This window comes from Eumetopias jubatus, unplaced genomic scaffold (genome assembly GCF_037043125.1).
Source record: "Eumetopias jubatus isolate StellerSeaLion01/CBP00866 unplaced genomic scaffold, mEumJub1_p1.0 scaffold_12, whole genome shotgun sequence".
In the NCBI taxonomy this organism is placed as follows: domain Eukaryota; kingdom Metazoa; phylum Chordata; class Mammalia; order Carnivora; family Otariidae; genus Eumetopias; species Eumetopias jubatus.
The window spans coordinates 88,485,842-88,499,451 of NW_028274818.1; the positions used below are offsets into that span (position 1 = coordinate 88,485,842).

The window sequence follows — 13,610 nt, forward strand, 5'->3', positions numbered from 1 at the left end:
GCAAATAGTAAATGAACACTGAGTGCTCATCAAACAGGGAAAAGAGGTTTATAGTACTGCTAGCTGCCTGTTGGCTTCTAGCACCAAAGCAGTATGGTAAAGAATGCAAACAAACGTTGCTTCTTTTGAACAACGGGAAAGGAAGCAAGCAATTTGCAGTCTTTTTTCCCATCCTTTGCCAACCAGAAGAGTGAAGGCAGATCTGGTTCACTCTCTGCTGAGCGATTCTGTGGGCATGGAGGCCATGCCTGCAGGCCAGCGCCTACGAGAAGGGTGGGGCACTGAGCACCCACTGCCAGCAGAAGCCGCCTTCTTACCTGTCGCCCGGGCTTGGCCCCTGCTCCAGTGTGCCCGCAGAGGAGGGGACCGTCCCACCCCCTGTGCTGCTTTCAGCCCTAGAGCTCTGGGGAGGGGGCTCTGGGCCTGCAGGAGCCAAGGTGCTGCCATCTGTGGGCGGGAGTGGCGGCTGGAAAGCCGGGGATATGTGCTTTCTAGTTAGAGTGCCACCCCGCCGGTGGGCCTGGAAGTCCATAAGCTTCACACCAAAGCTACACAGAAAGAAGAAACAGTCAACACAGCATGCAAGCCGACTATAGAGACAGAAGTCCATTGGTCCGCATGTGTTAAAACCCACGCACGGGGAGAGCCACCCGAGTTGCCCAGCATGCAGTGAGGCGGCAAGGACCAGACGAATGGTCACTGCTGTTACCAAGGCAAGCAGCTCAACCTGGCTTTAAACCTGAGCAAACCAACAGACCTGGTACTGATCAATGTCCTTTCTCAATTTGGGTGTGAACGGCTGAAAGCACACAGGCAGACCTCGTCCTGAGTGGGTGACATCGCGTTAGCGCACCTACCTGCCTACCACCCAACGGCCGCCTTGCGTCTGTGTGTTTGGGGGACAGGGTGGAGGCTGGGGGCAGCGTCAGGATGTCACAGCGCACTCTGCCTCTACAGCTGAGGTGTACGAGCACTGGTGTGGGTGGATGCAAAGAATGTATCTGAGAGGATTCGTGACCCCGGAAAAATATCATTGCTTTTGGGAAGGAGACGGTGGCTGGGGAATGGGGAGGAGGGAGATTCACTTTTCACGTAAGCCGACTGATGGATGAACTCTCAAGCTTTTCAGTTTGAAAAATAGAGACATGTGGCTCCCTGAGCTCGTGTCAGCTGGGTCAGCTGGCGGGGAGAATCCACCCCTGGAGATAACCGAGAATCGTTTCTTGCGTGCCAACCAGGGCCAGGACGCTGCATTTTGTGACTTCAAATACGTGAAGGCTAATTGTGCGGTGGCCAATGTGTCATCAGGAAGCAGGACCTAATATGTGATCGGGGCTTCAGAGAAGTAAAACCTCTGCCCATAAGAAATGTGGGTTTCAGAGGAACAGACGGAAAGTAAAGCATGGGCCTTTGCTATGGATTAAAAAACAACAACAAAGCAAAAGGAAACAAAAAAATAAAAAAATCAAAAAAAAATCAAAAAACAAAAAAAATCAAAGCTCACTATAAGATTGGGCAATGAAAAGAAGAGCTTGTTGTTTAGTTGTAAAACCACGTCCAGTGATGTTATTCCGTCTGTGCGCGAAAAGCACGTTACTCCACAGGCCTCTCTAACTTGGCCTTATGGGTGAGCACAGTGGCATTTCATCATTCAGACTGAACAGGTTGGCCTCTGAGGGCATAAATCACAGACAGCCTTATTAAGTTTTGAAAATCCCACTAAAATCGCCTGTGGAGCATAGTATAGAGACCTACGTCTCTCACTAAGTCCAAATACGGGAGTATCTCCAGCTGAACAACAGAGTCAGGGGCTGGCTTCCATTGAGGGGCCAAGTTATACCCAGAATGGGTCTCTTTGAAAACCAAATCCGACAACTCACTGTGAGAGGTGGGTTATTCTCTCATCTGTCCACAATATTTAACTTGCCCCTGCTTTTTCTCTCCTTTCCCCCCGTCAAGTATGTTTAGGTGGCTTTGTAGCATGAGTATGATAGCTTATCACAGACCAAGTGAAGCTTGGATGCATACGGAACAAATGTGTACTGACAAGCTACAAGCTGCCTTGTGGTCACGTTAACGTTTGGAATGAACTAGAGCAGAATTCCCGAAATATCTGGACCTAACGTCATGGGCGCGCCGTGGGCCACTCTCATACTACAGGCCCATTGAGGCAGTACCTGATACCAAGGGTTTAGTAATTCTTCTACATGACATCTGCTGTTGGAGGAAAGTGAACAGCTCTAAACACACCTCTCCTTCTTCACCAAGTCCCCTTCCATGACCGCCATGCTGGCAGGCCGCTTCCTCTCGAGGGTCCCTGAGTCAGAGTCATTTCCAGTGTGAGATGAGTGATTGGAATTTGGGGCGACGAGAGGCACGAATGCTTCCGATACGTTAAATTCCACCTCTGCAAGGAGAAAAAGAAACAAGTGTGCAGGCACACCTCAGAGATAAGGCAAGTTTGGTGGCAGACCACTGCAATAAGGCGAGGATCACGATTAAGCAAGTATTGTGATGAAGTGAACATCCCAATAAAATGAATTATCACAATAAAGCAAGTCAAATGACTCTTCTGGTTCCCCAGTGCACATAAAAGTTATGTTTACACTATGCTGCCCTGTGTCATAGCAGTATGTCTACAAACACAAGGCACATACCTTAATTAAAAAATACTTTATTGCTAAGAAATGCTAACCATCATCTGAGTTTTCAGTGAGTCATAATCACCGATCACAGATCACTATAACCAATATAATAAGAATGAAAAAGTTTGAAATACTGCAAGAATTACCAAAATGGGACAGAGACATGAAATGAGCAAATGCTATTGCTAAATTGGCACCAATGGACACGCTCAAAGCAGGGTTGCCACCAACCTTCAACTTGTAAAATACTGCAGCATCTAGGAAGTGCCATAAAGCGAAGCGCCATCAAGTGAGGTCTGCCTGCACATGAGGCGTACAGCATACAGGTGCAGGAGGCTTTAAAACTCCCATCAGCCCTCCCTGTTTCCAAGTGCAACTCCCTGCCCCCTCATCTTCTCAAGAATGGTTTGCCACACCAGGGGGAGGTAAAATGAGGAAACTAGAGATAAGGAGGGGGTGTGATTCAGAATATAAGTTACACAATTCCTCTGCCCTCTTCTTAAAAAAAAAAAATCAGGGAATATGGAAGAGGACAATAGCATGGATTACTAAAAAGAAAATGAAAGGTATTTACAGTTTGATATAAAATACAAGTAAAAGGCAACACCAACTCCATAATGCCTATAGAGTTTTTCTTTTCTTTTTTTAATAATTGTTTTATTGTTATGTTAATCACCATATATTACATCATTAGTTTTGGATGTAGTGTTCCATGATTCATTGTTTGTGTATAACACCCAGTGCTCCACGCAGAACGTGCCCTCTTTAATACCCATCCCCAGGCTAACCCATCCCCCCAGCCCCCTCCCCTCTAGAACCCTCAGTTTGTGTTTCAGAGTGCCTATAGAGTTTTTCTAAGACTTGTTTTCCCAAAGAAATCTTGGGCAAAACGCCGGTATTCATTCATGCATCACGTACTTATTGAGAATCTACATGAGTGAGGTATGATTCTCGATGATGAGGGGACCCCGGGAAAGGAGAAACGAGCTTGCCCTGGGGTCATGGAGCTCACATTCCAGGGGAGGGGACAGCGGGGCCACAGGTCTGCACTCTCAAAGCTTGCCCTACCAACGCCCTCAAAGGGGGTCATGGAATCTCTGAGAACCCCAGGACTACAACAAACGTAGTCTGGAAACCTATCGCCTGTTGGCTGAAATCCTCTTTCTCTGACACGGCCAACTCCCACCTTCACAAAATGGCTCCAGTCAACCTATCCGGCTTCATCTTCCACCTTTACAAAGACCCAGCTCTCTGCCTACAGAAACAAAAAGCCATTTTCTAAGCGGAAAACTACATATTCAGTGTCACCCCTTCTATAAAGAAGTCCTGGTTCTTTGTGCCCAACATCTGAGTTTGTCGAACCATCTGCCCTTCCTTCTAACTCGCCATGTGTGATGGTATCTGTTTATGTGGCCTTCTCCAAGGGCCAGGCTCCTCCAGGGAAGACTGCATATCTCACCAGTAGACATATGGTGTCAATGGGTATTCACACTGGCTGAGTGGACAACTCCAGGGTGAAGTGAAACAAAGCGAAATACAAAATAATGTGGACGCCAATATGTCAAAGATGAAACCAATCACATCCTCACGAAGGAGCTACTGAAGCATTTTCTTCTTTAAAGAATTTTTTGTACCGTTATTGTGCTGCTTGGAAGCACTATGAAATTGAAAATGTATGTTACCTTCAGGGAAGAACCAGTCGGCGTGCTGGATGATGGGCTCGATGACCGCAACCACGTGGACCGAGGTGGCTGCTGCCATTTCAGCCAGTGTTCTGTGAAGGACATTCACAAAGTTAGACCGCTTCCCCCAGGCAGCCTCTGATTTCTGCAGGTTGTGTCAGAGCAATTTAATTACTTTGTTATTAAAAAAAATATATATGTATTTATTTATTTGACAGAGAGAGAGAGCACAAGTGGGAAGGGCAGAGGGAGAGAGAATCTCAAGCAGACTCCTTGCCAAGCATGGAGCCCAAGGCGGGGCTCGATCCCAGGACCCGGAGGTCATGACCTGAGCCAAAACCAAGAGTCCAATGCCTAACCGACTGCGCCACCCAGGTGCCCCCAATTGAATTACTTTAAAACAAGAAAATATTTAAGCACAAATGCAAAAACCGGATTCACGGGGCTCTGGCCTCAGCGTGTGGCAGTGATGCCCCAGCAGGAAAATCACCCCGACTCAGCTGTCACTCCTTAGTCTGCACCGTGTTAACAGCAAGTGAGCTGGTGAACAATGGTGTGTCCAAATGCTGATTTTAAGTTGGTTTCGAACAGATTTTATTTATTTATTTGAGAGAGAGAGAGCACATGAGTGGGGTGAGGGGCAGAGGGAGAGGGAGAAGCAGACTCCCTGCTGAGCAGGGACCTCCCCACCCCCACCCCCCACGTGGGACTCGATCCCAGCACCCTGGGATCATGATCTGAGCCCAAGGCTGATGCTTAAATGACTGAGCCACCCAGGCGCCCCCAAATTATCTTTTTAAATGCAGTCTGATCAACTCATTCTTCTGCTTAGAAACCTTGATGCCTCCCCAACCACTTATGACCCAAAATAAGTTCCAAAACCTCAGCGAGATATGAGGCCCTTCAGAACCTGGCTCTGGCTTCATAATCCTCTGGCACAGTCTCCTGGCCCCTGCGCTCAGGTTATACAAGACCATGTGACACCACCCCCACCTCCAAATTAGCCTTTGCTTATTTGGGTCACGCCTGCAGGGAGCTATTTATCCATCCAAGTACAACCTAAGTGCCTTTTCCTCTGCAGGGCTCTCCCGGCGCTTCTCAGCCTAAGCGGTGTTCCTTCGGTAAGTACTGTGGCCATTGTACTTTATAATGTCTATAGCAGCACCCCCACGTGCACAGACATGTGTGTGGGGCTTTGTCATGGCCGTTCATCTGCCTGACTGCCCAAGGGCGGGGCCCTCTGTGGACTGTGCGCGTGACCAGCATCTGGGATGGGACCCAGCTCACAGCAGTGTTCCGAGAATGTCGCCTACGTGGAAAGACCAGGTTCAGAAGGGCAACTCTGGAAGTGCATCTTACCCGGGAACGGGGGGTCTGTCCCCCTGCGGTGCAAAGGCGAGATTAAAATACCGTGATACGGGGAAAGCTCACTTACCCTTCAGTTTTGGCCCATAATAAGTTAGGGCCTAACACAATTGCAATGTTGCTGGGAGTCATTTTATTGACATCGCTGGTCTGAGCAAGCTTTGCAAGGAACTTGATTAAATACCTGGGGGAGAAAAGAGAAAGGAAAATATTTCCAGGAACAGCATCCTCCTGCCCCAGTGCTCAGCCCCAGGTTGCTCAGGTGCTAAGTGCAGAGTGGCGTTGAATCAGAATCTGGCTCAGGTTCTGTATCTTACAAAGTCCTGTGCTCTCTGTTTCAGACAACAGATTCCGTTAGGGGTTAGAAGAGGAAAACAGCTCACAAGAAAACCTCCACAATTCAATCCCTATCTGCTGTGTATTTCCAACCCATTTTTCCTTTATGCCCTATCTATCGACCCCTCAGTAAATTACAATCTGATTAACAGTGGGCTCGATATGTTTTAATACAAACATAAAAAAATACAAGCAGAGGGACATTGCTTAAAGGAAACTGTACGTGAAAATATTTTCTGTGGTAATTATAAAAATCTCCAATTTATCATATAGTTATAGTCTCTCCTATACCAGCACAGCACTATAAAAACAAAACATTAAGAATAACTCCATTATCTATTAATAGGGTGCTGATTTAATAAAATATATCCATACAGCCATAAAAAATTGTTATGTACTGATATGGAAAAGTCTTCAGGATGTCTACTCAGCAAAGAAGGTGAAGAGAATGATGTATACAATATATACTATCATTTGGGTTCAAAATAAAAAGGAGGAGTGTGAGAGCAACAAATATATGTATCTGTGTATATGTGAGAGATTTTTCACTGGACACCTTCTGAATTCTGAACCATGGGAATGTGCTCCCTATTCAAAAAATAATTAGTCAAAATTATAAAGAGTAAAACAAACAAAATAAGAGACGAAATCCCAAATTACCAAGAACTGTAATTCTGTTTCCAACATAAGGCACGGAATAATCTAAGACTATCTGTAATTCCTAGCTGCGTGTGCTGAATGAAACAAAGAGGGATATTATAAATATTAACATATTCGTTAAGGCAAAGTTGATATTTAAGGTGTCCAGAGGGAGTATTTAGCTTAGTTTAGTGGTAGAACCCGGGACTGAAATTAAAGGTCAGGTAACATGACAGAAATTTCACCAGTAGAATATTTGTCATTTTGGACCAAGTCCTCTTATAAAATTTTCTTTGGTTTTCAATACTTTGGGCTTCTTCTCTTTATGCTTCTTCAAAGTCACATTTTAGGTCAAAAGGAAAATGGAGGTGAAATTCTAGAAATGTATTCCCCGGTAAATTTTCTTAGAAACAGTAATTCCACAAAGCAATACATAATCTCCAGTTCTAGACATTTCATTTAATAGGATGATTTATGCTCTATTAAAAATAAATTATATAGCATATATAAAAGCTATTGCAGAAAATAGAATTGTTGATTAATTTTTTCCTTTTACATACTGGACAATTTATTTTATTTTTTTAAATTTATTTAAGTAAGTTCTATGCCCGATGTAGGGCTTGAGCTCACAACCCTGAGATCAAGAGTTATAGGCTCTACTGACTGAGTCAGACAGGAGACCCCCATACTGGACAATTTAGACTCCAAATCCATCACGCAGTCAAGCCAACTCTCCATGAGAACTTTCTCCTAGTAGCTGCAGTGGTAAACTGACCAGGGGACTTAGCTGTCAGTGCAGACGTGATGCGGATGCATCACACGGTGATATGTGTCACAATAACATACATCAAATCCCATTCCCAGCAACCCCCAGTCCTCTCCAAAGCACTTGTTTAGTGTGCTTGGACTGAGTGACCTCTGCTCCACATGGCACCATTCTTCGTTCCAGAGTCACTGTGGCTTGATGGCGTAATTTGCAGGATGCCGGTCATACATACCTAAAGTTAACAAAATTTTGCGGTGGCAACTTTTGACATGTTCTCCATAAATCCTGAAGTTTTTTGTCTTGATCCTGTACACTGAGGGAAAAAAAAAACAAACCTGTATTCATAACCCTCCATTAAGACACATCATTAGTAACCCCTGAGTTAATAACAGGCTATATTAACAGCGATGCCTTCATTGACAGAGAAAACATGGCTGGAAAACGGGACGGATTTGGAAGTAAATACATTTGGAGTCAAATACCAACTAAATCTTTCACTCTGAGCAGTGAGTTAGCCTTGCCAAGACTCGGTCTCCTGATGTGCCCGCCTGGGGATAAGAATGTTGATTCTGGGGATGCCTGGGTGGCTCAGTCAGTTAGGAGTCTGCCCTTCGGCTCAGGTCATAATCCCAGGGTCCCTGGGATCGAGTCCCGCATCGGGCTCCCTGCTCAGCGGGGAGCCTGCTTCTCCCTCTGCCTGCTGCTCCTCCTGCTTGTGCTCTCTCTCTCAGATAAATAAATAAAATCTAAAAAAAAAAAAAAAAAAGTTGAGTTTGCCAAGTGACGGGGAGGTTCCAGAGGCATAACCTTAGAAACCACCTGTGCCAATAGCTGGCACAGAGGAGACAAGACACCGCTGAAAATTCTGTCTAGGAAGATGCCTATCTCCATGAGCGGCTTGCTGGCGCCCAGATCCCTTGCTGGCCCAGCCGCAGGTGAGCTGGCTAAGCTCCCGGGCACCCAGACCCCTGAGCCTTTCCCTGCCCTTAACTCTGCTCAAAGGCTCCATGCCCAGGAGCCCTTTCCTGTCGTGAAGCAATCGCAGGGGCTTTTCTGCTCTACGGCTTCCACATGCAAACTTCCATCGACAAAAGAGGGCCAGGTGAGATCAGTCATTGCTGCCCGCCAGCAGGAGAGGGCATTAGCAGTTGCCCACACAGTACACCTTTGGACCTAAAACGTCCTCCACAATTGGACCCATCTGGAGTGACAGGTAGGGGGTAAACATAATTATACGTTAGAGGCCAGTCGATGTGCCACTGGGATCCTGACATTTCTCACGTAAGGAGAATCAAGACATCCATAAACAGATACCTGCTTCGAAGAGTGTATTTTCTCACTGGAACGATGCTGGGAGTCTCGGAGCTGGAGACGAATCAAGGTGCAGGAGTGGAGCAGGCTACCCAATAGAGGAGACCCTGAATGCTCTCCTACTCGACGCTGCTGTTGAGGTCTGTTTATTCAGCCCCAGAAACATGGACACTGACAACAGGATGGGCCGCACGCAGGTTCTAAGGATATGACTGTGACTACGAGTGTACTCTGACTTTTTTTTTTTTTTTTTAAGATTTTACTTATTTGTCAGAGAGAGAGAGAGAGAGAGAGAGAACAGTGGGAGGAGCGGCAGGCTGATGCGAGACTCGATCCCAGAACCCCAGGATCATGACCTGAGCCGAAGGCAGACACTCAACCGACTGAGCCACCCAGGCGCCCCTTACTCTGACTTTAAAAACCTTACCAACCGGGGTAGAGCCACCTGCCACTGAGGCCTAACTGATCAGACCCCGCAGCCTGTCTGCTGGGAACGGGTGACAGGGGAAGGGTAGGAGGGGAAGGGAGATCTGTTCCTCCTCCCTTTAGGGCTGAGGAATTAGGCCCCTGCGGGAGGAAGGGAGTCAGAACCATGAGACACAAGCTAACAAGGAGGCAGCCTGGCCGGCCAGAGAGAAGCCTCTGGGACTTGGTGGACAAGGCTGCCAACAGCTCCTAGACACACGGAAGCCGGGGGTGGGCAGAAGGCGCAAAGGACAGAGACACAGTCTTTGGGGCAGAGAGGTCTGGGTCTGAATTCCCGCTCTGCCAACTACTTGCTGTTCCCTGGGCCCCGTGCCTCCCCCAGCCTCAGTTTCCATGTCTGGAAAACGAGGCTAACCACATCTGTCATTTATGTCATTGATCACGGATGATAGGAGGTAACGGGTATCAAGATTAGTATAGTGAGCACACAGTAAGCGTTAACAACCATTACTAGTACCATCAACACTGTATTACTGCACAGCTGAGTTTCCCCAGGGCTCGCCAGGTACATCGCCGCTGGTCAGTATGACACCTGTCCCCAAGACAGGGCTTTCTTCCATCTAAAAGGGGTCTATGAACGCAGGGCCCACTACATGTCTTCATCCATATACATCATGCAAATTGAAGCCAATGCCTAAGTGCTGACTCTCCCACACTAATAATACTCAATATTCTCACCCGACACTTAAGAACTGAGGCACATATTATTTAACATGTGTGCTATTTTAATGTTATTTTATGACCCCTGAGAGTAAAATGATTCACAAAGGGGACGTAATATCCCATCATTACCTTTAACTTTGAAAACTCAGTGTTCTTTAAACTTACCTTGCAACTTGTGTCCATTCTTCATACAGATTAAAAGTCATCAAAGGTTCAGGCAGTTCCCGTAAATAGGACTTTAAAGCACCTGAAATTGTTAACACTCACTTTGAGTATGTCAAGGGGTAAGCCTGGGAATCTCAGGACATATGATTTTTTACAAATTGAAATGATCTCAATTACAACCTGCCAAGAATATCTAGAACAATCTATGAATCAGCGGGAGTGGTTAGAGCATGGAGTGTTCCTAAAACAAATTCTCGCCCTTGCAAAATAGATTGACGGGTCAGTAGAAAATAAAATTAGCTTCAAAGTCACCTTCTAATGGACATCATTTCCCCAGGCAGATCTAGACTGTGAAGGAGAAAGAAGGGAAGGAAATACAAGCAGGTCTCCAAATATCTGGGTTATAAGCTACCTTCACCTTTACTTAATAATCAGGAAAACAAAGAAAGCCCCCAAAATAGGAAATGGGGTGTATGTGTGTGTGTACCCTTACGCAGTTTTATTTGTCATTTCAGTTTGTCCAGTTAAACCTATATAGGGAGACCATTTCAGTTTTCTCTGAATCTGAAAATGAACATTGGATTTTTAACTGGTGATCTGTGTGAGACAGGACCCACCCTCCTGAGGGCGACTCCTTGCAGCTCACCTGCGACAGCATGGGGGTCAGAGTAGAACTCATCCAGGTGAGAAGTAGAACAGTCTAAAGCAGCTTTCAGTTTCTTTAACTTGGAGGCCCCAGCCCCAATTCGGAAAAGGCCCTAAAGACAACAAAAAGCCATGAGCATCAGGTTCAAGTTGTGGGCTTTATGCTGAGCAGCAGTACATACCTGATGGAAGAGGCTTCCGTCCCGGCCTGACTCCCACACCCCTCATCTCTGAGGGCGGGCGACCGGAAGGACAACAGGACCAAGCACATGGCAGGGGGGCAGACAGACAGGCAGAGGGCGGTTCATTCCTGATCGCTGTGGGCTCTTGCCCTGTCCCGTTGCTAAATTATCTGTGCCTTTTAGAAATCAATTTAAATGCAATATTTTATACTTCCACAAGGTTGATTGCTATAGATTTTCTAAATTTAGAATTTTTTTTAAGTGGCATCTCATGAAAAATTGTTAGACTAGGTGGCTTGTCACTTTCACTGCCCTAAAAGTCACTTAGAGAAGAACACATGAAGGTCAAGCAAGAAAGGCAGGACTATGAAGACACTGGTCCAGGAGTTAAAAGATGTAGGTTTTAAGCAAAATTAACCTAGGCAGGGTTTCTCAATCTCAGTAATACTGACATTTCAGGCTAGATAATTCTTCGTTGTGGAGGCTGTCCTGTGCATTCTGAGATGTTAAGCAGCAACCCTGGTCTCTACCCACTAGAGCAGTAGCAAACCCACCTCCAAAACTGTGACAATCAAAACTGTCTCCAGACTTTGCCAAACATCTCCCGAAGGGGACAAAATTGGCCTTGGCTGGGCAGCTCTGATCTCGGCTACTAGAAGTTGGGGCCACATCAGTGGGAGACGGGGCAGTGACTGGAAACAAACACAAAGAGGGCTTCTGGGCTGTTCCTTGATCTGGGTGCTGATCACACAGGTGGGTTCAGTTTGTGGAAACTTATCAAGCTGTTCACTTATGATACATACATTTTCTATGTACATTATACTTCAATAAGGTTTTTAAAAGGGGAAAAAAAAAGACTTGGCATTTGATTTTGATTGCCCCCTACCATGAACTCATTCACTTATTGATGTGAGGAGTAACAAGACCTGCTCTGCTTGGTTTGTGAGGTTTTGGGGAGTAAGGATTTTATAAAATAAGTATGTAAATACCCCCACCAAAATGCATAGTACTACCCAAATGTAAGATTCTGCTAAAGCTCACAGAAGCTCTGGTCCATTTAGTACATCTTGAAATTCAATGTCACAGGGGCGCCTGGGTGGCTTAGTCTGTTAAGCATCTGCCTTTGGCTCAGGTCATGAGCTCAGGGTCCTGGGATCAAGCGCCATGTCAGGCTCTCTGCTCGGGGTAGTCTGTTTCTCCCTCTCACTCTCCCTCTGTGCTCTCCCTCTCTTTCTCTCTCTCTCAAATAAAGAAATAAAATCTTTTAAAAAATTTAGGGGCACCGGGGTGCCTGGGTGGCTCAATTGGTTAAGCGTCTGCCTTTGGCTCAGGTCATGATCCCAGGGCCCTGGGATGGAGTCCTGCATCGGGCTCCCTGCTCCATGGGGAGCCTGCTTCTCCCTCTCCCTTTGCCTCCCTCTCTCCATTTCTCATGAATAAATAAATAAAATCTTGTAAAAAAATTTTTTAAATGAAATTCAATGTCACAAATCACAACCAGAGTCGAAAATGAAACAATCAAGTGGGGCAAAAGAAAGTCAGAGTGTACCGCAAGCAGGAAAGGGAAATGTTCTGTGAAACTCATTTCATTCACAGTGTCTGTTCCGGGTATAGTGTGCAGGGTCCCCATTTAAAATGTGGGTCACGGCGACCGAAGCTGGGAAGCCGTCAGTGTGCGCAGTGTAGATGGTGGCCCGCGGGGCCCCCGAGCACCGCTCACCTCCTCCTTCATGCCGGTCTCCAGGAGCAGCATGACGCAGGCTTCGATGGGGAGTGCGATCTCACGGCCGCTCCGCTTCAGGTGTTCTTCCAAAGGCGTCCCGAAGGCTGGCTTTTCCGCCCACTTATCTAGAGCAGCAAACCATCCATAAGGCACCCAGCGATCTCACAGCATCATTGGGGAGTTTTTTTCTCCCCAAACTAACAAAGGGGATTTTTTTTTTTTTTTTAGCAGACTGGCAGTTGAGGCTTTGGGAAAAGGGGAAGCATCTGTTCTTTTTGCTTTGGTTATTTACCATGTACTGGAGCAAGAGTAGGTCCCAGGCTGGGGGGTTACCTGCGGAACAGAGCCCTGAATGCCCTCCAGAGCGAGCTGCCCAGCAGAAGGCGCAATGGGGCTCCTGCACGGGACAGGTGGGCTGCCTGGCGCTACCCCGAGCATTCGTCTGAACATACTGATTTCACTGGAAGGAAATTTACTCTTGCCATGCAAAGTGGCACCGGCCTTCTATCTCTGGGACAAGAAATAGACTCCTTCCATGTGAAAAAGGAAATAACTTCTTAAGATTTTAAACACAAGCCAAGCATCATCACACAAGACTGGAAGATGGCCGATGTGAACTCATATGAAACGCAACGTCTCCATGACATGCCGTGCTTCCGAATGCTGTTGCCCCAGCCAGCTCCTGAACGTTCTGAGTAGGAAACCACGCAGTATCTGCAGCCCCAAAGCAGCTGAGGCTGAAGCTTGTGCCAACAATAAAGTGATCGTTTATGTTATTTTGGGGTCACATACTCTGTTTCATTCCACAAGAGATGTGAGGCAGCTTAGCAGGAGCCCACACAATTCGGCAGTGAAATGCAAACAAGAATTTCACGAATTCCATTAGAACGAGAAGTGTTTGGTTGGGTTTGAGCCACCGGTGGGTGTGTACAGATCTCGTGCTGCCTGAGACGCTCATAGACATAGAAGAGGGGAAACTGGTCAGTGGAAGCTACTCTGCTG

The 13,610-nt window shown here is 46.5% G+C and overlaps 1 protein-coding gene across 4 annotated transcripts in view; it reads right to left on the minus strand.

Moving 5' to 3' along the window:
* Positions 1–13,610, minus strand: part of ARHGAP17 (Rho GTPase activating protein 17) — an 84,214-nt gene that overhangs the window by 17,020 nt on the left and 53,584 nt on the right. For 3 of the 4 annotated variants that reach the window (XM_028090383.2, XM_028090380.2, XM_028090381.2), the window contains exons 10-17: positions 12,606–12,733; positions 10,705–10,816; positions 10,059–10,140; positions 7,666–7,746; positions 5,763–5,876; positions 4,328–4,419; positions 2,251–2,407; positions 318–548 (exon numbers count right to left, since the gene is read on the minus strand). In XM_028090383.2, coding sequence (XP_027946184.1) covers positions 318–548; positions 2,251–2,407; positions 4,328–4,419; positions 5,763–5,876; positions 7,666–7,746; positions 10,059–10,140; positions 10,705–10,816; positions 12,606–12,733 — 997 coding nt within the window. The remainder of the gene's footprint in view (positions 1–317; positions 549–2,250; positions 2,408–4,327; positions 4,420–5,762; positions 5,877–7,665; positions 7,747–10,058; positions 10,141–10,704; positions 10,817–12,605; positions 12,734–13,610) is intronic. The other variant, XM_028090382.2, reaches the window with a different exon arrangement.